Source organism: Diabrotica virgifera, chromosome 4 (assembly GCF_917563875.1).
Source record: "Diabrotica virgifera virgifera chromosome 4, PGI_DIABVI_V3a".
In the NCBI taxonomy this organism is placed as follows: domain Eukaryota; kingdom Metazoa; phylum Arthropoda; class Insecta; order Coleoptera; family Chrysomelidae; genus Diabrotica; species Diabrotica virgifera.
Window position 1 is genome coordinate 139553954 of NC_065446.1, and position 24865 is coordinate 139578818.

Sequence of the window (24865 nt, forward strand, 5' to 3'; positions counted from 1 at the left end):
CCATGTAGAATTATTGAGACAATCTTTATTTAGCACTTTATTACAATTATATTTCCAAGCGACAATCCATATTATTAACCTAACTTCTACTACCATCTTGACATCCTGTCCTTCTCCCCAAAGAGGTTCTGTCTCAAGTCTCAAGTACCGACTACGTTTCTGAAGGAAACGTATAAGTGGTTGCATACTGAGCTGACTCTACAGTTTGTATTTAATATTTTCCAAGGAACACTAGATCTCTGAAAAAAATTAAATAACGCCTTCTAGCTGGCATATTACTCAGTAAGTTGGTTCGAAACCATAACTTTTACATTGACGAAAAAAATCTGTCTTCAACAAGACCAAGTTTGCAAAATTTGATTGAGCAGAACCGGACTCACAGCCAGTTTTTCATAACAAGGTTCCCACTCACCCCCACCTCTTATTTCCAAGGGTAGACCTAAACTTGTCAAATCAAATATTCGTAGAATTTTATGAAGAATACGACGATCGGATTTCCAGTGCCCCTTCATTAGGAAAATTTTGTAAAATTTAGATTTTTTAATATTTGATGTTCAATTACGCCCTCTAGCGGTGGTCCCACAATTATGAAAATAATTTCCAGGCTTTTCCTGAGGCAACTTTTGTTATAAAATTTTTTATTTCAAAGCTCTACTATAAACGGTTCCTGAGATATGGCCGAGAGCCATTCTTATTGGGACACCCGGTACACCCTACTCAATTATGTTAAATAATCGTTTCCAGCTACTACCAGAGGCGTACGATAGGAGAGTGCGAATGGTTGACCCTTCCCTTTCCCCCGTCGTACGCCTCGGGTAGTAGCCAGAAACGTTTGTTTAATACAATTTAGAAGGGTGTACAGTATTTATAATTGCTGCCAAGTATGACAAGGATATGTCCAATGGTTTTTAGTAACTACAATGAAATGCAAAAAATTGAATTTTGCATCGCAGATTTAAAATGAGTTTATTTCGGAAACAGTTGAGTTTAGCGAGGTGAATGTAGTATACCTTTTTCAAGTCAAAATAATAGGGAAATAAATTTTTTATCTTAAAATTATGTAGAGTGGGGGATAAAAAAATTGAACGTATTAAATGAACGCTGAAAGACGTATGTGGCGCTCTCTGGGTAATATAAAATTTTTGGTGGGGAATTTAGGTTTCTCTTCCCAAAAAACCTCCACTTACCAAATTTCGTGTTGATATCTCATATCTGTCAGAAAATATTCAAAAATAAATAAAATAAAAGTTTAACTTTGACACCCTGTATTTCTATTAGTATCAACTTTCTTACTAAGGTAAGTTAGCTTAAATCGATCTATTTTAACCTCAGGAATCCAAGGTTAGGCTATGGCCCATTCTTTACCAAACACCCTGTATGTATATGTGAGGTTATATATAGTCCGTCCGCTATAACTTTACCCATGCGGTACGATTCATTTTCAATCAAATTAAGTCAAAACAGAAAGTGAAACGTACGCCGATGTGTGTAGTATATAGTATACAGTATACAAAATGTATATACACATCAACGTTCGTTTCAATTTATGTTTTGACTTAATTTGATTGAAAATTAATCGTACCGCATGGGAAAAGTTATAGCGGACGTACTATACTTGCCACAATAAATTGTCTTTACTTCATAATCATGGTCAAAGCTGCGTTTCTATGGTCTGCGCTATGTTCCAATTGATAATTAGTACTTGACGTCATCTCATATGTCTCAGATAGCTGATGAAATCTTCAAAAAAATTGAGATGAAATTTGAAAACAGGCTTAAAAGTGTCGAAAATGAAGTGTTGACTCTAAAGCAAGAGCTGAAAAAGGTAAAATCTGAAAATACACAACTTAAAATGGCGGTTGATAATAGTGAGCAGTTCTCTCGAAACCAAAATATTCGAATTTTTGGTCTTGAGGTTTCGGAGAATGAAAATTTAAAAGAAAAAGTGTGTACTTTATTCAAATCGAAATTAAAACTATCTACCTTCTCAGACAAGGATATCAAAAATAGTTTTCGAGTGGCCGCAAAAAACCCGACTAATGATAAACCTCCGGCAGTTCTGGTTCAACTCGTGGATGTAAACAAACATTCTGAAATATTAAAGTGTCGCAAATTATTAAAACATACTAACATTGTGATTAAGGAAGACCTAACTAAATATCGAGTGCAATTACTAAATTCGGCGGTGCAAAAGTTCTCATCAAAAAGTGCATTTTGCCTAAATGGCAATATTTACGTAAAAAGTGGTGGTAGTATTATCCGCGTTCAGAATGAGAAGGATATATTGGACATCCCTGTTGATGAAAGGTAGACTGTTATTATTTAATTTACGCTCATAATATATGATTTGACTTTATTTGCCCATTTTTTTAGCATAAAATATATCTTGTTATTTATAAACGAATAACAATTTTTAAATACAATACAATTTTGTATTATTTAAAACAATACATTTCACAAAGATCTGTTTGTTTATATTGCACAGACATTTTTTGTTTAAATTGTTTTCCATGAAATGTCGTTAATCAAAATAAATATTTCACTATTAATTGAATATTCCTTAAAATTTGTTTGTTTAAATGTAAAAAAGCAATAACACCAGCATTTGTAATCTAATATTAACAACTTTTCTTCTTTTATCTTTTTTATATAATATAATATACTTGTTTATTTTTGTATTAAATTTACTTTAATGAATAATGTTCTGAAACGTAAATAAAATATTCTATTCACTTATGAAGTAGATCTATAAAATATAATTTGGCTACTTGCACTTAATCTGCAGGTATTATCTTTGTGTGATTTGGATTTGTAGCAGGAATATTGTTTTTTAATACTGTCTCTCCATCTCTATATATTTCCTCTTTCTATCTCTCTGTATTTCCTTTCTCTAATAGTTTCTTTTCTCCCTTCTTTCTAAAATATGTTGAGCGTTGCACAAATTAATGTAAGATCGTTACATAATAATTTTGATTTGCTAAAAGATCACTTACAAAACAAAAACTATGATATCTTAGGTGTTACTGAAACTTGGTTAAACGGTGATATAAGTGATGAAGTTTCTGAAATCAATAATTATACATTTATTAGACAAGATCGTTTGCTGAATGCTGGAGGACTTGGTATTTATATAAAAATTGGCTTACATTTCTCCGTAATCTTACAAGAATGTAAGCCCTTCATTGAGCATATTTGGATAAGAATCACCCAAAATCATAATGTATTAATAATGGGAATTATTTACAGGCCGCCAGGCTCAAGTCATAGAGAATTCTTGGATTATTTCGAGGATCTTTTACCACAGTTTTACGCTCAGTCGGGTAAAATTGTGTTCTTGGGTGATTTTAATATAGACCAATTAGACGTTAACTTTTCTTACACTTCCCAACTTAATAATATATTTGAGTCTTTTGACATAAAACAGTTAGTTAATGAACCAACTCGTGTGACTGACAGAACATCTACTTTAATTGATTTAATATGTTCAAGTTTTGATGGTGTTTTTGATGTGGAGAACTTAGATATCAATATCTCCGACCACTTTCTCACATGCTGTAAAATTAAGTTTGATAAGCCTCCGCCAAATAATGTTTCATTTACATATAGAGCATTAAGTCGCATTAATTTAGAAGAGTTTCAACGGGATCTTGAGGGTGCATCCTTGCACAACCTATATTTAATTAATGATATTGATGAAAAAGTGACATTTCTTACAAATACATTACTCGGTATTTTTGATAAGCATGCCCCCTTAAGAACTTGTCCAAATAAGCAAAAACCATATTGCCCCTGGATTACAGACAATATACGACTTATGCAAAAAATGCGAAACCAAGCTCTAAATAGATATCGTCGTAGTAGGAATCCGGAACACTGGAATTACTACAAACAGATTAGGAACTTAACTACTTCTACTATTAGACGTGAAAAAAATATTTATTTAAACAATAAACTTCAAAACTGCAACGTAAAAGAAAAGTGGAATGAGCTTAGGAAGATTAATGTACTTAACAGAAAACAAAATCATATTCCAGATAATCTTAAAGACGTTAATAAACTTAATCAACATTTTACAGCGGCTTGTTCAATTAATCAACAACCCAGCAATGAACTTCTAAGTTTTTACAGAAATCATTCTATGCCAGTTCAAGAACCATTTCATTTTAATACAGTGTCTATGGAGGACGTTGCCGATATTATCTTGAGTGTAAAATCAAAAGCCTTTGGACAGGATGATCTTAATATAACTCTAATTCAACTTTGTTGCCCCTTTATCGTCCCTTTTATTACGCATATTGTTAATAGCTGTATCATTGAGTTTTACTTTCCCGCATCTTGGAAAAGAGCAAAAGTTATTCCTTTACCTAAAGTAAAGAATCCAACTGAATTTAATCACCTGCGATGTATATCTGTCCTACCCACGTTCTCGAAAATAATCGAAAAAATTATGGAAAAGCAAATGAGCAATTTTTTGGAAAAAAATAATATTATTCCTGCTAAGCAATCAGGATTTAGGACAGGTTATAGTTGTGAGACAGCGATTTCCGATATAATTGACAATATAGTATCCGCAGATGATAGAAAGTATGCAACAGTTTTAATTCTCTTGGACTATTCGAAAGCCTTTGATATGATCAATCATGAAATTTTAATATCAATTTTAAAACATATAGGCTTCGATGAAACTTCATTGAATTTAGTAACATCGTATTTAACTCTTCGTACTCAAACTGTGGTAATTGACGAAAAGCGATCAAATATATGTAATATTCTGTCAGGGGTTCCTCAGGGAAGTATCTTAGGACCTTTGCTCTTTAAAATTTATACTTTTAATATTATAAAGTCCTTAAAACATTGTGACTATCATCAATACTGCGATGATACACAACTAAAATATTCCTTCGCTCCTCATGAGGCGCAGTTAGCCAATGCAAGAATTAATTCTGACCTTCAGGAAATTTTAACTAGCTCTAACAAACATCTACTTAAAATAAATCCCTCTAAATCGGTAGCCATGTTGTTCTGTTCTGAAAATCAACGTGAGCATCTGTCAACGAATATTGTACCTTGTATAGATAACAACACTATTATTTTTCAAGCATCTGCCAAAAATTTAGGACTTACTATGGATACTAAATTAAATTTTAACAATCACATTAATTTGTGTTTAAAAAAGGCTTACTCCATGTTAAAGGCTTTATACCCCCACAGGCATTTTCTTAATATTAAAACAAAGGCAATGCTTTGTGAATCGTTGATTCTTTCTCATTTTAATCACTATGATCATATATATGGACCATTTTTAAGTGTTGTTAATAAAAAAAGGGTACAAAAAGTACAAAATTCTTGTCTTAGGTATATTTTTGGAATACGGAGACGTCAGAGGGTTTCTCACAAACTTCTTGATCTTGGCTGGTTAAACATGTTCAACAGGCGAACTTTGCACTCGCTAAACTTTACATACAAGATCATTAAAACAAAAACACCCAAGTATCTGTACAATAAATTAAACTTCAGTAATGAAATGCACCGAAGAAACTTGAGACCTACAACCTTACTTAGAACTCCCCAGCATAATAAGCAAATCTTTAAGAAAATATTTTCTTATATCGCTCCATCACTTATTAATAAATATAAAATTTTTAATTGTAATTTATCTCCTATTACTTTCAAAAAGAAAATTAAAGCTCTACTATTAAATTATCAGTAAAAAATGTGTAAACAGATCTTTTATTTCTTCTTCTCGTTTATTTTTCTCTTTCTCATCTTTTCTTTTCTTGTACTTTTCCTTTCCTTTTTTTTCTTCTTCTGCCTTCTATGTGAATTTAGAATTAGATTTTTTTTCTTTTTGTTTAGGTTAAGTTATTAGGTTAATTATTATTATAATGTAACAATTTTTTATTTAGATAGTTGGCGTTCAACAGCCCTGTATTTTCTGGTAAAGTACAGATGCTGATATCAAAACGCATTGTTCCTACCACATTTCAAATCTATGTTTTTTTTTGTAAATTTATATATATTTTTGGAACAATAAACGTCTTATTATTATTATTATTATCCAGATTTAGCCATACGGCTCACACTCCCTCTAAGGGGAAATTTGACTCATCCCAGATACCTACGGTATCAAAAGGATTGAGCTCTGGTGGGACTCTTTCCGTGTTATCGAGCCCTAGGTGACTTGGTATGCAGGTGTGTCTCCCAAAAATTTTCGTACACATCTGGCCGTTGCGAGTAGTACAGCTTTCTGCATGGTCTTGTAAAGATGTTCATTTAGACCCAGCCTTTTTATGCTTTCGAGGAGGTTCTTCGGAATGACTCCAGTAGTAGATATAACAATAGGTATCGTCTGGGTACTTTGCATTCTCCATTGCCTTCGTATTTGAATTTCTAGATCTCTGTACTTGGCGATCTTTTCAGTGAATTTACTACGTAGATTATTGTTGTTAGGTATCGCCACATCAATTAGTGTTGTTTGTCTTGTTAATTTATTAACTAGTACGAGATCTGGTCTATTATGTGCCACTGTTTGGTCTGTGAGCACAGTGCGGTCCCAGTATAGCTTGTAGTTGCCATCCTCAAGCATACTCTCAGGGACGTATTGATAATACGGGAGATGGTCCGTTTGGAGAAGTCCCAGCTTGATAGCTATCTCTTGATGAAGGATATCTCTTGATGAAGGTTATTATTATTATTATTATTATTATTATTATCTTTCAACCAGTCTGTTGACATATTCACAAAAGTAGATTACGTTGGACGGATGTAGCGGAATTAAAATGAACTCACTGTCATGGCGACCGTTCCGTAACACGTTCCGCAAGTAGCACCACATTCAGAGAACGAATTCCCAACAGTTGCGGAACCGCTCCGTCACTTTTTCGTCTCCTGAATGCGACAATTGACTTTGGTAAACACAAAACCTGGTGACCTCCCAATTAATTGATACATACATAACATATTTTTACAGAGTTGGATAAACGACTTGGTGATATTTATCTAGAAATAATAGATCACGAAAATAGAATACTTAGAAGATTATCTGGGTTCATTTTAAAATATAATAAAGACATAAGAGAGCCATTGAAGATTATTGGTATGATCGACAGGTAAATCGTTAATATACAAAAACTATTTATACTCATGTGAAACTCTGCCGTTTTTTTGTTCAAAATTTGTTGTAGAGAAATAATTCTTCTTTTTTCTTTGAACAGATCAGATCAGAGGTGCGTGTATGCATAATTTTGAACTTATTCTTCTTTTGGTGCCTATTCGTTTGGAATACTGGCGATCATTCTGGCTATAATTATTTTATTAACTGATGCCTTAAATAGATTAGTTGTTGTGGAAAACCATGTCCCCAGGTTCTTTAACCATGATATTCTTCTTCTCCCTATACCTCGCTTTCCGAATACTTTGCCTTGAAGGATTATTTTCAGTAGTTATGTGTCCGAGATATTCTAACTTTCTCGTTTTAATTGTAAACATTTTCTTTTTTTTCCTCATTCTTCGTAGTTACAATGCATGTACATTGACAGGTTCAGATATCGGGCGATCCGTAACTGCAGAAGATAAAAATTCCTCTTCGCCAAATAAGTTTTAGGTCAAACGGAACAATCCCCGTGCACAGAAATCCAGACTTGATGTTCACTGGATTAACTGCCCTATCCTATGATTGAAGACATATCAGAGGCAAATCGTATATAGTTAAAGTTTGTCTTGGATGAGACAGTATCCAAGAATCTGCTGCTTGGTTGAAGAAAAGTCTTAAATGAGCCAAAAACTGTCCTGTCCAACGGTTGGAGTTTGTTGGATGTGTGCGGTGGGAGGGTGAAGATGACAATCTCATTATCCCTGCAGAACTCAACGGCCTTCAGTGACACATGCGATTCATGGTTGTCCATGATTAGCAGAACACGGTCATGTGAGTTACATTTAACGTGCTTCACAAAAGGTTCCAACACCTTCAGAAAATTGAAATTGTCGCAGGTCATCCAGCCACTGGGATATGCTAACCCCATAGGTCCATCACTGAAAATTCCATTCATCATCCTAGCAGTGTCAAACCTATGGCGCGGAAAAATCCATAAAGTTGGTAGAGCTCTCCCATCTGAACCAATTATCCCAACATGAGTCATTAGTTCAGATCTCTCTCTCTAGAAATTACTTTTCCGATCTTATGCTCGCCTTTTTTTTCCACGATTTTCTGAACCCTCTGCACAGTTGTGACGCCCGTCTGAAAGAGAAAGTAAAATGACAATATTCTTTTCTTTATCATGAAAAGTCGAAATTACCTCATCAAGATTATAAATTTGGGCTGGTGTAAAGGAATACCGACTGAGGACATCTTGTAACTTGTTTTGGAAAATTTCCACATTAGTCTTGTTAAAACTGGTCATTCGAGCCAAACTGGTTGCCTCGGGCTTTCTTACTGATAGATTCGGATGTCGGCGCATAAAGTTAGTGAACCAAGACTCAACGCCATCTTGTCCACTTCACATTTGTTAGGTACTTTTCTCGAGTTTATAGAAGCATATTCAAATGCCAGGCGCCTCACCAATTTGGGTGTGAGGCCATAAAACATTGCTGCGGATTTGAGTAAATATTCTTCTAATGCTGTCCTCATATCAGGAGTGAGGATTGGCTTTAAATTCCATGTGCTCGGTACCAACATCTTTTGCCCTTTTTACATACATAGCAAGTCTGCTTTTTTTTAACTTCATTATGCGCTGCACTTCTCCTTATGCTCATGTTATTAATTAATACATCATTGACAGCTCGTTTCATAACCATAACCTCCGGATCGAAATCTCTTTCTGTTTTTTACATAGATGTTCGGCATGTTGAAATTATTAAATCTACAAAATAATAAATAGGTAAATGACAAGTTCGTAGGAGACTTTGGAAACGTCCATTGTCTACTTTGTATGAATAAAATATTAGTTCAAGAATAGTAGTCAAGGTTGAGCAGTTATTATCGCATAACCTCAAACAGCATTAAGGAGCACCGTACAAAATATGAGATGTCTCCCTATCAATGATCAAGATATAAAATATTCCTTGCAATATGAGAATCCATAATTACATCAGACTTAAGACTAAGGCTGTATGACACTATGCATTTTCTTGTATCATTTCTAATATCGTTTCTGATATCGTTTCTTGTATACATTTTCTTGTATCATTTCTTGTACGTACATTTGTGCCCTGTATGACACTATGCAAGTTCTTGTATCGAAAATTGTATGAAATTCGGCACGTGATTGGTCGAAATTTTGTTTGTCACCCTGTGTCACGTTATGGTAGTACTGCATCTACAGACACAGCTGATTTTAAATATTTTATAAAATTTATAAACTTTTATATAATTAACATTTTAATGTTAACCAGAATGTTACGTTGACTGAGGTTGATTATTTGTGTTTTTATTTTGTTTTGATATTTGTGCTAAAATATTTGCATTAGAATTATCTTCAGTTTGATCCAAATTAGGAACTATTGTATTTTCGTCTATTAAAAAATTATGCACCATGAAACCTAAATTTATAGTTTGAACTTTACTAGGAGCTAAATATATGGTTATTAGTAGAACAGTAGTCCATACCAAACGGTATATTAAGTATCAATAAAAGATTTATAAATAATACCTACAAAAACACAAATAAATTCATCAATACATTATCCCATTTTCATTTCAGCCGCCATTATGAGTAAGTAATTATGACATTTTAGATGTTTTACCAGCAGGTTTTACGTTTTTGCTCTTTGCGCAGAAATTGGCGCAGTTCTTGTACAATAATCTGTGCCTGACACAAATTCTTGTATCGTTTCTGATATTGTTTCTTGTATCTGTGTATGACACTATGCATTTTTTTGACATATCAGAAACGATATTAGAAATGATACAAGAAAATGTATAGTGTCATACAGCCTTACCGAAAACAGATATTATTTTTTCACAAATTTCTCCAATTTCGCAAGGTCGATCGGCATACAGTCAACAATGTAACGGCTAATGCGCCATATAAGGAAGGAACTAATTCACGTGCTACTAATAGAGCGGGAAACATGAATGCGTCCATTGTCTCCTCGTGTTCAACGTCTCCCGGTCTCCCCTATACATTTTAAAACATAACCTCTTTTTTCTTCTTATAATTTTTTTGGGATATGGCCTTGACAAGTATCCAGCAACCAGGACTAATATAATTGGCCAATATAATTAAAAGTGCTAAAAATGTTGCTGAGCTATGAAACCAGGTGTCGCTTTTCCGAACTTGCAGCCCCAATAACATAGGAGCCTTTTATCGCCAGATCACAGAATAAATAACCATACAGAAGCGAAACTCCTGCCGAAAACGGTAACATAATTGTCATGCTCATGCGTCACGTAACTGGTGCAACCTCATTTTTGCGACTGACGTGACAGTTGTTTATAGTTAAATTTTATATTTCATATCTAATTAATAACTACTTGTCAAAAATATTACCTAATTTGGAATGGTCTATTCCTTAGAACATCAAGTTCTATTCTGTAACTGGTGCACAAGGTCAAATATTTCGGTCCCAACAAAATCAATTGAAATGACAGTCAGATTCGCTTCTGTGTGGTCATTTATTCTGTGGCCAGATTAAGGTTATGGCTTTTAAAGAGTTTGGCTTTGTTGTTGAATGCACTCCTAGCCTTCTCCATTTTAGTTCTTGTGAGTGATCCCATTTTTCGTTTACTATTGTTCCAAGATAGGTATACTGTTTTACTCGGTCCACTGGTGTAGGTATTCTTGATAAGCAGTTGGACGTCTCTAATTTTATTTTTGCTGATGACCATAAATTTAGTTTTTGCTATGTTTACTTGTAGTCCAAATCTTTCACTTACTTCATTTACTTTGTTTATGAGTTGCTGTAAACTGTTCAAACTGTCTTCAAAAATAACGGTGTCGTCTGCATAGCGGATGTTGTTTAGACGTTCTTCATTTAGGAGTATTCGCGATGAAAAACAAAGTATCTGACCTCTGGTGGAATAAATTTGAACCACTATAAGTTGTATAAACAAACCAGAAAATTGTTGACTTTAATGGAATTTGGTCACTTTTTAAAAAATTTTAGTAAATTTCAGAATTATGAGTACATTAAAATATTTTAAATCAAATCGGTATTGTTCTGTTCCTCAATTTGAAAGTTTGTTTATACCATTTATATCGGCCATTTTCCTGCATTCGACCTGCCCTCTATATTCCGTTTCAATCGCAAATTCCAAATTCGCAAATTTCCAAAGCTTCACTAAATATTTCCTCTGAATATACATAGGTTAAATAATATAGATGAAAGTATACATTCTTGTCTAACGCCTCGCAGAATCTGGATCGCTTCCGTCGCTTCATCTCCAAGATTTGTTCTTATTGTGGCTGATTGGTTCCAGTATAAATTTTGTATTATACGCCGGTCTTAATAATCCATTTGGGCTTTTGTTAGAACATCCATCATTTTTCGGTGTTGAACTGTATCAAATGCTTTTTGGTAGTCCACACAGCAGGTGTAAATATCGCAAGTCATATCTCTGCATCTTTCGAATAATACCTGTAGACTAAACAGTGCATCTCTCCTCGGACCTCGTACCTACGCCTTTCATGAATCCAAACTGTGTGTCTTGTATTCTCTCTTCGCATAGCTTGTATATTGAACTTATAATTGTAGCTTAATAGCCATAGCGATAACAGCTTCATGCAAGATGTACATCAGACCATTTCTGAACACCAATAACTACTTTCAACTGGACGAATGTCGCCATCCATTACTGGAACACATGTTGGACCAATTCCAGCCTAACGATTTTTACTCTGGAGCGAATAACAGCCACATCAAAATCATAACCGGACCAAACGGCAGCGGTAAAAGCGTCTACTTGAAACAGATTTGTCTGGTGGTGTATTTAGCTCATGTCGGCTCATACGTGCCGTGTTCAAGAGCTGATATTAACCTTTTAGATACGATACATTCGAGGGTTCTAGCTATGGAGTCTGCAGTAGTTCGATTGTCTTCGTTTATGATCGATGTAACTCAGGTAAACTCTTTATATAATTATCTATACTCAACTACTAGGGTGTCCTTTAAGTAGCGGAACGGTCGAATATTTCGCAAAATGAACATCGGATCGAAAAACTGAAAAATATACATATTAATCGATTCATAGCATTCTACGATGTCTTCAGATTCCCAATCGCCATAACACATATCCTCGTTCAAGCCTTCTCTAATTTCCCTGTAAATTCAGCTTTTCCGCCGTTTTTTTGGTGCTCATCGTAGTACTTGCTTGGGTAATCTGTCGTCTTACATACGTTGTACGTGGCCAAACCATCTTAGTTGTTTTGTTTATATATTTATATATCGTCAGTTATAGCATGCTTTACATTAATTATGTTCAATATTTTTGTATTTCTGATTTTAAAACTGAAAAATACGTCTTCAATATATTCCAAAAATTTATCGAATGACATCAAACGCGACCCATCACTCCACCCCCTGGAGGTGGGGTGGAGGATAACTTTAAAATCTTAAATTGCTGTTTTTGCCCCATTGCCCCAGTTTTTATTGCAGATTTGGATTCCTTACGTAAAAGTAAGCAACTTCTATTCGAGAGATTTTTTCGAGTTGTGAATGAATGGCGCTATAATCGGAAAAAACAATTTATTGTGATACCATAGGTAAATTATAAAAACGGCCTAATATCTCGAGAAATATACTTCCAAATGAAAAACCAAAAAACACGTATTTAGTACTTTTCAAAAACCTATCGAATGACACCAAACACGACCCCTCCACTCCAAAATCTTAAATAGGAACCCACATTTATTGTTGCAGTTTTGTATTGCTCATGAAAGAATAAGTAACATTTATTCGAAACATTTTTTAGAATTGTTGATAGATGGCGCTAATAAATCGTACTTTCCGATTATGGCGCCATCTATCAACAATTCTAAAAAATATTTCGAATAAATGTTACTTATTTTTTCATGGGGAATCTAAATCTGCAATAAAAATATGGGTTCCTATTTAAGATTTTAAAGTTACCCCCCACCCCACCTCCAGGGGTGGGGTGGAAAGTCATGTTTGTTTTTATTCGATAGGTTTTTGAAAAATATTAAATACGTATTTTTTTGGTTTTTCATTTGGAATTGTATTTCTCGAAATATTTATAATTTACCCGTTTCTATAATTTACCCATGGTATCAAGATAAATCGTTTTTTCAGATGTTAGCGTCATCTATTCACAATTCGAAAAAATGTCTCGAATAAAAGTTACTTCTTCAATAAAAATTGGGGGTTTCCATTTAAAATTTTAAAGTTACTCCCCGCCTCATCTTCACAGGGTGTGGAGTGAAGGGTCGTGTTTGATATCATTCGATAGCTTTTTGAAAATTATTAAACACGTATTTTTTAGTTTTTCGATCCGATGTTATTTAGCGAATATTCGACCGTTCCGCTGCTTTTGGGACACCCTGTATAATTTTAAATACATTTATAGATGAATAATACACTCACGGATCCTGCAGCTTCCTCGCTGGTTTTAATAGACGAGTTCGGTAAAGGCACCAGCGAAACAGAGGGTATTTGTCTTCTTCAGGGAGCATTAGAACATTTTCTGGATCGAGGAGATGCTTGTCCACATGTACTAGTCTCTACGCACTTCCAGCAAATCCACAAACGTCTTCCAGACTCGCCATTGGTTCAATACCAGAAGATGGAGCACACCAAAGAAAGTGGAGTGCTGTATTTTTTATATAAAATCTCTGAAGGTTAGTATTTTCTTTTGACATAAGTTAATACTGTTGGAACTCCACTATCAGCCGTATTCGCGCAGTATGCCCCGAACGCATCCTGAACTTGCCCAGAGTGAGATCGCCTGCGCATTAGGTGTTCAGAGGAAAAAATTTTACCTCATTGAATGTCCAATTCTGTGATGCGTAGGCGTTTTCAAGGCAAACAAGAACAAATTTAAGATCTTTAAACTTTCGATAAGACTAGATGTCATAAACTCATTCAAATTTTGAACGGTATGGTTATGGATGAAAATATTTATGATACAGGCTTGACTTTGAAAGTCTTTTGACAACATTAAACCGTTATTAAACACTAAAAGCTCATTCAAATTTTGTACTGGGTAGGTCTAGAATAGATCAAAAAAATTCAGAGTTTACGGAACACATTAGCATGCTCTATTGACTTCTAACGGCTTTCGACAAGTAAGACATCAAAAGCTAATTCAAGAATTTTTCTTCTTCTTCCTCTTTATAAGCAATTCTGCTTGTACATTGGCGGATTGATACCTCTGTGGAAGGTTGTCACTCCATCTTTTGCGCGGTCGGCCGATACTTCTTCTGCCGATTGGTGATTTATCTCGTGCTATTTTGACCACACGTGTCTCCCCCATTCTGGTTATGTGGTTGTTCCATTCCCCCTTCTATTTAGTGTCCATTCGTTTATACACTGTACGTTACATTGTCTTCTAATATCTTCGCTCCTCTTTCGATCTCTCAGTGTATTTCCTGTAATTCTTCTCAGTACTCTCATCTCTGCCGTTTCCAGTAGTCTTTGTGTTGTGGCTGTATCGGGTCTTTTTTCTGATGCATATGTCATTATTGGTCTTACACTGGCTTTATAAATTCTTGACTTCATCTCAGTGTTAATATGTCGGTTTCGCCATATAGTGTTATTAAGGCATCCTGCCAATCTATTTGCTTTTTGTACTTGATTTCTCACTTCTTTGTCTAGGTCTCCGTAACTTGACAATGTAATTCCAAGGTATTTTACTTCCATTACTTGTTCAGTACTGATACCATCAATTTCTATTTTGCATCTGATTGGTTCTTTACTGATTACTATTGTTTTGGTTTTCTGAGATGAAATTGTCATATTGAATTCTTTTGCTGTTATGTTAAATCTGTGGACTAAACTTTGCAGACTATCTTCATCTTGGGCTATCAATATTGCGTCGTCTGCGTAGCAGAGTATTTTTACTTCTGTGTTTCCCATTCTATATCCTCTTCCTTTGTTGACGTTTTTGATGATTTCATCTATGATTAAATTGAAAAGCATAGGACTCAATGAGTCTCCCTGTCTTATTCCGCTGCCTATATCTATAGTTTCTGTAAGTTGTCCATCTATTCTGACTTCCATTTTGTTGTTTTGGTAGATGTTCTCAATAGTTTTTATGATATCTAGATCTTTGTCTAGGTCTCCGTAACTTGACAATGTAATTCCAAGGTATTTTACTTCCATTACTTGTTCAGTACTGATACCATCAATTTCTATTTTGCATCTGATTGGTTCTTTACTGATTACTATTGTTTTGGTTTTCTGAGATGAAATTGTCATATTGAATTCTTTTGCTGTTATGTTAAATCTGTGGACTAATCTTTGCAGACTATCTTCATCTTGGGCTATCAATATTGCGTCGTCTGCGTAGCAGAGTATTTTTACTTCTGTGTTTCCCATTCTATATCCTCTTCCTTTGTTGACGTTTTTGATGATTTCATCCATGATTAATTGAAAAGCATAGGACTCAATGAGTCTCCCTGTCTTATTCCGCTGCCTATATCTATAGGTTCTGTAAGTTGTCCATCTATTCTGACTTCCATTTTGTTGTTTTGGTAGATGTTCTCAATAGTTTTTATGATATCTAGAGGGACATGATATCTATTATACAGAAGATGGATTACATCTTTGAGTCTTACTCTGTCAAATGCTTTCTTTAAGTCAATCAGACATAGAAATGCTGCTCTATTATACTCTAGTGATTTCTCAGTAATTTGCTTTATGACGAATATTGCATCTGTACACGATCTTCCAGTACGAAAACCCTGTTGTTCATCTGCTAAACTTATCCTCTGATTCATTACGTCTTGTAAGATTTTAGTTGTAAGTTTTAGGGTAGTATTTAACAAGTTGATACCTCTGTAGTTTTCTGGCTGCTTTTTATCTCCTTTTTTGAATAGTAGAATTAGTTCGCTCGTTCTCCATTCTTCCGGTATTTTATTGTGTTTTATGATTTTGTTAATTAATGTTGTTAATTGTTCTTAATGTTGTTCTGAAGCTATTTTCTTGTGGCATTTTTACTCATAAATATTGGCAATATCATTTTAAAGTCTTCTACTTTAAAATGTATCATATGTATCTGAATTGCCGATATAAATGGGTCAAATTAAATAAATTATTAGAAGAATTTTTTTACTAAGCAACAACATTTTTGTTTATGTTAGTAGTTTTTTGTATTTTGACAACGGCACCCGATTTGGGCGTCGAAACGTTAATAAAAATCATTTTTTAATAATATTGTGGCTTATTTCCCATTATAAATAGTTAAAAGTTAATTATTGGGTAATGCTAAATGAACTAGCACAATAGGCAGCCAGACAATCTAGAATCTCTAGATCTCCTGGCAAGGAACACATTAAAATAATTAAAATAATAAGATATGCCTCCAACCAACAACTTAAAGGGACCTTCTCAGGACCAAGCAACAAAACGACTCGGACCAAGCGTCCGAATATGCCATTTAAATATAGAAGGTATTAGTAGAAGTAAATGTGAGTACCTTCAAAAGGTACTCATTGAAAATAATATCGACGTAGTCGCAATTCAGGAAACCCATTTAGAAAACGAGGAACAAATTCTCGCTAGAGGAAGAATTCATGGTTACGATTTACTGGGTGCAACTTACCATCCAGCTTATGGAGTAGCAACCTATGTACGAAACAAAATAGAAAATGCACACATATGTTCTACATCAGACATAAATAACATTCATACGGTTACCATACAAATTGGCGAAATTACTGTCAGCAATATTTATAAACCACCGGCAGTACTGTGGCCTCCGCATGTTATTCACGCCCACCCACACCCCTCAGTGTATGTTGGAGATTTTAACAGCCATCACGAACTCTGGAAGTATAGACAAAGTGATCAAAACGGCGAGGCTTTGATAAATTGGAGCGAAGGGGCTGGCACGTATTTAGTCTTTGACGCTAAAGATAGGGGAACTTTTCGATCTGCAGCCTGGAGGCGAGAATACAACCCAGACCTATCCTTTGTCTCCACAAACGAAAACAATCAACCCCTGGCAGCTTCACGTACAGTGCTCCCAGATTTTCCACATAGCCAACATAGACCAGTTGTAATAGAAGTTGGCATCAAAATACCAATAATAACATCTTTCCCTCGACCTAGGTGGAACTTTAAAAAAGCAGACTGGGCGACTTTTACTGCGAGATTGGACAAATGTCTCGGATGGATAACCCCAACACGTACAAACTATATGAGGTTTGTTGGCGCAGTTATATCTACAGCGAAGAAAACTATACCCAGAGGATATCGTAGAGATTATGTCCCAGGATGGGATGAAAAATGCGAAAAATTGTATCAAGAATACAACGAAAGCCAAGACCGAGAAATTGCGGACGAACTGCTGCACAGTTTGGATGCAGCCAGACGGCAAAAATGGATGGAAACTGTGGAAAAACTAGACTTTAGTAAATCAAGCAGAAAAGCGTGGTCCTTACTTAGAAAACTTGGTAGTAGCAGACACTCAACTAGAGACAAAGTACCAATAGTTCCCAACAGAGTGGCCTCCCACATTGTAGCAAACTCAAGGGCACCTAGAGATCGTGACCACACCACCAAAGTAAAACAAGACCTAAAAATATTAAAGTCTGCATGCCCGCCTACATCTGAATACTCTGACGAGTTTACTCCAGAAGAAATTACCTCAGCAATATCAGAAATTAAATCTGGAAAGGCACCCGGCTCCGATAAAATACATCCAGAATTTTTACTCCATTGTGGCAAATATGCTAGGAAATGGCTGGCTGATTTCTACACAGATATATTAAAATCAGGAGAAATCCCCCATTTCCTTAAAAAGGCCTCCATTATAGCCATATTGAAACCAGGAAAAGCAAATGATCAACCCCAAAACTACCGACCGATTGCACTGCTGAGCTGTGTCTATAAACTGTTGGAACGCTTAATCCACAACAGAATTAGTAACACCATATTGGGGGTGATACCTATTGAGCAAGCAGGGTTCAGACCTAACCGCAGCTGCACAGATCAGATCCTATCCCTAACAACACATATCGAAGCAGGTTTTCAAAGAAAGCAAAAAACATCCGTTGCTTTCATTGACCTATCAGCTGCATACGACACCGTCTGGAGACAAGGACTAATCTGCAAACTGATCCGTGCCATCCCGTGCCAAAAGGTAACCAAACTCATTGATAGCATGCTCACCGACAGACCTTTTCACGTCACAATGGGCAACTTAAGAAGTGTCCAAATGAAGCTCAGCAATGGACTGCCACAGGGATCTGTTTTGGCACCCTTACTCTTTAATTTATACATCGCGGACCTACCTAGGACAACTTCGCAGAAATTTGGGTACGCTGACGATTGGGCCATTGCAGCAAGACATAATAACATGAATGTTACAGAGACAATACTGACGGATGACCTTGCTGTTATGGGTGAATATTTTCGCAAATGGAGGCTACGGCCCAATGCAACGAAAACTGAAGTGTGCTGTTTCCATCTTAATAATGCCCAAGCCAACAAAAAACTGTCCGTTCACTTTGAAAACAGACTACTCGCTCATAACTCAACACCAAAATATCTTGGAGTGACTCTTGACAGAACCTTAAGTTTTAAGGAACACCTACAAAGAACGGCAGAAAAACTGAAGACGCGAAATAATATAATCCAAAAGCTATGTGGCACCACATGGGGGTCCTCAGCCTCCGTACTCAGATCATCCGCTCTCGGACTCGTATACTCGGCGGCTGAATATGCTTCGCCGGTATGGCTCAATAGCAAACACACGAAGATCATTGACACCCAATTAAACCAGACAATGCGAATGATCTCAGGTACAATTCGACCAACACCGAACTATTGGCTTCCCATTCTGAGTCACATTCCACCGCCTAAACTAAGAAGAAGTCATTCTCTTCTCAGAGAATATCGAAAAATCGAGGCTAACCATCAACTACCCATCCACCATGATAAGCTTGATATCGAAATGAAAAGACTGCGCTCCAGATATCCCCCATTGTTAAGGGCCACCTCCCTACATCAGGAACATTTCGACCTCACCAACGCTTGGAGAAGACAATGGGAGAGCGACTCACCACAGGAATCACACCAAATGGCCTGTATCGATCAGAAACCGCCAGGCTTTGAACTGCCCCGCAATACATGGACGGCGCTGAACAGAATAAGGACAGGGACCGGTAGATGTGCTGACAGCTTGCATAGATGGGGAAAGGCCCTTACTCCTGAGTGTGATTGTGGTGCGCAACGGCAGACCATCCGCCACATTATTGAGGAATGCCCCCGAAGGCGATACCCTGGAGTTTTCGATGAGTTCCGGAATGCGACCGAAAATGTTTTACAGTATATTAATACATTAGATGTTCGTTTGTGATACTTCATGTAGTGTTTTATATACTTTTTTTTAAAATTATGTGTTCTTGTTGTATCTATGCCATACGATAAATAAATAAATAAGTTAATTATTCTGTCATTGCTGCTCCACAATATTTCAGTAATTCGTTTGGTATTCCATCCTTACCTGCATCTTTTCTGTTCTTCAGCTTTTCGAGTGTTTTTCGTACTTCCTGTGCACTTATATTAACATCTTCATTTGTGGCAATTTCTGGTGTTTCCGGTTCTAGCATCATTTGTTCTTCCTCTGCATAGAGCTTTTTTAGATAGTCAATCCATCTATCCTTTTCTATGTGTTTTGGTTCTATTAGTTCTTTTACCTCCGTTCTTTGACCTCTTATAAAGCGCCATATTTCCTTTTGGAGACCATAAAAATCATGTTCCATTTCTTTCGAAAAACGTTCCCAGTGATAATTTTTTATTCTTCTTACTAGGTACTGAATGTGTTTCGTTTCTTATAGTCTTATGATTATCGTATCGTAATTCAAAAATTGTAGGGAATAAGTCAGGACAAGCAAAATTTAAGATCTTCAAGCCTTCGATAAGACTAGATGTCATATAAACTCATTCAAATTCTGAAGGGTATGGACCAGGATAAAAAAGATTAAAGATAAAATGTTTTTATCAATTTCAGTCATCAAAAACCCATTCAAATCTTGTGAGGAGTGGATCTAGAAAGAAATTAAAACATGTGACATATTTGCAAGTTTCATTAATTTTGGCAGACCTTTCGATAAGATTAGAGATCAAAAACCCATTCAAATTTTTGAAGAGACGCTTTTGGATCTTAAAGCGTTTGGACATATTTATACGATCCATTAGTTTATCCCGGGAACAGTCGCGCTCTCTTCTGTCACGTAAACAGCCGCACGTTAGATTAACTCTAACAATACGAATTTAAAACAAATTTTTATTTTATAATTTTTTTAATCAAGTATATTCAAATGGGAAATAAGCCACAATTTTACCTAAAAATGATTTTATTAACGTTTCGACGCCCAAGTCGGGTGTCGTTGTCAAAATACAAAATAATACTAAATAAACAAAAATGTTGTTGCTTAGTAAAAAATTCTTCTAATAATTTATTTAATCTGACTCATTTATATCGGCAATTCAGACACGTATTATACATTTTAAAGTAGACGACTTTAAAATGATATTGCCAATATTGATGAGTTGCGTTCCTGGGACGACTTTACTAAAAGATAGTTCATTCGATTACATGAAATCAATCCCAACTCAAGAATATCCGCCACAAAAAATCATAGCATATGTGATCTGTCTTTAAAAAGACAACCAAATGCAACGGTGGCACTGAAATTCTCGCGTTAGAGATTCCATAGTAAATCACGAGGGAAAACCAGGAAAAACCTCGTGATACTATCCCGACATCGTACGTATTTGGGTTTACATTTAGTTTACTCTCAAAACTAATACCAAATTCTGACTTGATATTTTAAATTTTAAATAATACTAAAATACTAAATATGTACTAACTCGATATGTTACTGATTTACTAATTGTGGTATTTTCTTTCTATTGACTTCCTCCTTTAATATGGGTAACCACATCCTACTGTATTCTACCGAGGAATTTGCGACACAATTGGTTTCATTTAGCATAATTAGAGCCGCTTCTTTGATTTTTCTCTTTTTACTATCTGCTCCTTTTAGGACTATACTTGAATCTCTCCACTGAACTCTATGTTCATTATCCCATGCTTGTTGACATATTTGAGATCTATCAAATTCTCTATTTTTTATATAAGACTGATGTTCATTTACTCTAACGTCTAATGGTCTTGACGTTTCACCTATATAAAATTGTTCGCATTCACAAGGTATTTTATAAATACAATTCTTTGTTCTTTCTTGTTCACTGTTAGGTTTAGTTTTAGATATAATAGATCTCAATGTGTTTGTTGTTTTGAATGTTGTTGATATGCTGAATTTATTTCCTATTGTTTTAAGTTTCTTGGATAGTCCTTTTACATATGGTATTGATATTTTCCTCGTATTATTTCTTGTGAATGTTGTAGGATCCCGTTCTAAGTTGTTCTGTTCCATTCGATCCAATCTTGACAATTCCTTATTTATAAACGATATGGGATAATCATTTTTTAATAAAACAGATGTTAACAATTGTGGCATTTTTAATAGCAATAACAAAAATCATTTTTAGGTAAAATTGTGGCTTATTTCCCATTTGAATATACTTGATTATAAAAATGCCACAAGAAAATAGCTTCAGAACAACATAATTTTTTTATTTACTTGTTATTTTAAAAATATTTATTTCTAACAATTTTTAAGCTAATTGGTTCCCACCAAAGCCATAAATTCCACAAAAAAAAATAAATAAAAAAATACCTACCCATTACTACAATCTTCCTCGATGTACTTACAAGTGGAAAGTTATGTTGCAAAATTTTTCATCAAGTTATCACGGAAAAGAATAAAACATTAGATTTTTTATAACGGCGCGACTGTTCGATGTTATTATGAGGGTTAATAGGGTTATTGTCTCTATGTTCACCAAAAAAAAAAGATTTTAACTTTAAAGGACATTGAAAGTGTATATCATTACTTTAAAATGATTATATTTTCCAGGTATCTCCAACAGCTACGCCTTCGATGTTGCAGAAGAAATTGGTATAGACAAAAAAACAATTGACAGAGCAAAAGAAATTTTTGATTGCTTATCTAACAGCAAACCTCTTGCTCCTCTGCCACAACTACTGGCTCGAAATAAGTTTGATATGACAACGTTGCAAATTTTGGATATTCCAGAGCCAGATGAGGGCTCTGAAATAACGAACATCAATCTACATGAATTATTACGATGATTTTTCACTTGTTTCTGTTATGTTTTGTGTAAATATGTTGTTATGTTGTTTCTGTTATGTAATAAACAACATGAAAATATATAAGAGAAAATTTCAAATTGATATTGTTTGAACTTTCAAATTAGTTTTTATATTAGTTTCAAATGTTACACTGTTTCAAACTAAGTATAACAAGCTCTGCACCATTACCAGATATCCCAACAATATATATATAAAAAAACATTAAATGAAACAAATTGGACAAGTGAGTGCTGCCTATCATAAACACAAGTAGGTATACCTGGGCATAAAACGCACGAAGCACAAGACTAATGTATTAAGACTTTCTAGAGTCACAATCCTATCCTTGATGAAACATTTAACAAATTGTACTACACTAAAGAAACTAATTGGAAAATAAATGCATACCTTACGTAAAAACGATTTTTTTTTTCACTATTATTTGACAGAATTCACCCGCGTCCTTTTAGACAACAAAGTTTGAAATAAATGATATAGAAAACTTTTTAATCCTGTTAGGAGCTACGAGGGCGGATTGATATAAAACTAGGCTTTCATAGAAAAAACAAGTTTTTCGGAATGAAATCGATTTATTTCATAACATAGTCCCCTTTTCGTCCAATACCCTTATGCCCGTATTTTAGTCGTGTCTCAAGTCCGACCTTGAATAAAATTTGTGTGTAAACTAAACCCAATGTTGTTCTGAAGCTATTTCCTTGTGGCATTTTTATAATCAACTATTTCTAATGGGAATACGCCACAATTTTATCAAAAAAATGATTTTATTAACGTTTCAAAGCCCAAATTGGGTTTCGTTGTCAAAATACAAAATACTACTAAAATAAACAAAAATGTTGTTGCTAAGTAAAAAAAATTCTTCTAATAATTTATTTAATCTGACTCATTTATATTGGCAATTCAGACGTATATTATACATTTTAAAGTAGAAGACTTTAAAATGATATCGCCAATATTTATGAGTTGCGTTCCTGGGACGACTTTACTAAAAGGTAGTTCATTCGATTACATTAAATCAATCCCAACTCAAGAATATCCGTCACAAAAAAATCATAGCATGTGATCTGTCTTTAAAAAGACAACCAAATGCAACGATGACGGTAAAATTCTCGCGTTAGAGATTCCATAGTAAATCACGAGGGAAAACCAGGAAAAAACCTCGTGATACTATCCCGACATCGTCTTTCATTTAATTTACCTTCAAAAAACTAATACCAAATTCTGACTTTAATATGTTTGAATTATAAATAATATTAATAATACATAGATATACAATAAGTAATACTAAAATATAAAATTTGTACTCGATATGTTATTGACTTACTAATCGTGGTATTTTCTTTCTATTGACTTCCTCTTTCAGTATGGGTAACCACATCCTACTGCATTCTACCGAGGATAATGAACATATAGAGTTACGATGTTACCAATAATACTTACGATGTCGGAATAGTATCACGAGGTTTTTTCCTGGTTTTCCTTCGTGATTTACTATGGAATCTCTAACGCGGGAATTTTACCGTCATCGTTGCATTTGGTTGTCTTTTTAAAGACAGATCACATGCTATGATTTTTTTGTGACGGATATTCTTGAGTTGGGATTGATTTCATGTAATCGAATGAACTATCTTTTAGTAAAATCGTCCCAGGAACGCAACTCATAAATATTGGCGATATCATTTTAAAGTCTTCTACTTTAAAATGTATAATATACGTCTGAATTGCCAATATAAATGAGTCAGATTAAATAAATTATTAGAAGAATTTTTTTACTTAGCAACAACATTTTTGTTTATTTTAGTAGTATTTTGTATTTTGACAACGAAACCCGATTTGGGCTTCGAAACGTTAATAAAATAATTTTTTTGATAAAATTGTGGCTTATTCCCATTAGAAATAGTTGATTAACTAAACCCAAATTTTATTCAAGGTCAGTTTCGAGACTCGACTATAAATACGGGCGTTAGTAAGACGAGGTTCCAATTTATTTTATCCCATCTGAATAGTACTTTTGCTCGAGGTCTTCAAAATAGAGGGAAGTTTCAGTGACGACTTCATCGTTTGTAGCGAAACGACGTCCTCCGAGCTATTTTTTAGTTTTGGAAACAGGAAAAAGTCGCTGGCGGCAAGATAGCACAATTCGTGTAATTTTGCCATGGCGACGGTCGATCGGTGAGCTGGTGCGTTGTCTTGGTGAAAGAGCACTTTTTTGCTTGCCAAACCTTGTTTTTTTTTGCAATTCGGCATTGAATCGATCCCATAATGCTGCATAATAGGTATTTGCCATTGATTGTTTTTCCTTTTTCCAAGTAGTCGATGTGGATGATGCCCTTCGCACCTCAGAAAACAGTTGCCATCACTTTGCCGGCCGAATGTGCACTTTTTGCCTTCTTCGGCGGGCCTTCGCCGCGTTTGCACTGTACTTTGGTTTCCGGTGTATAATAATGCACCCAGGTTTCATCAACGGTGATAAATCGGCGAAAAAATACTTCGGATCGCGCCGTATAA

General features: G+C 34.9%; 1 protein-coding gene across 1 annotated transcript in view; it reads left to right on the forward strand.

Annotated features, from left to right (window-relative positions):
• Window positions 1–22759, forward strand: part of LOC114345565 (mutS protein homolog 5-like) — a 211409-nt gene extending 188650 nt beyond the window's left edge. The window contains exons 10-13 of the mRNA XM_050649332.1: window positions 6971–7109; window positions 11692–12058; window positions 13520–13790; window positions 22104–22759. Of these exons, the coding sequence (XP_050505289.1) occupies window positions 6971–7109; window positions 11692–12058; window positions 13520–13790; window positions 22104–22339 (1013 nt within the window). The 3' untranslated portion in view covers window positions 22340–22759. The remainder of the gene's footprint in view (window positions 1–6970; window positions 7110–11691; window positions 12059–13519; window positions 13791–22103) is intronic.
• The last annotated feature ends 2106 nt before the right edge of the window (window positions 22760–24865 follow it).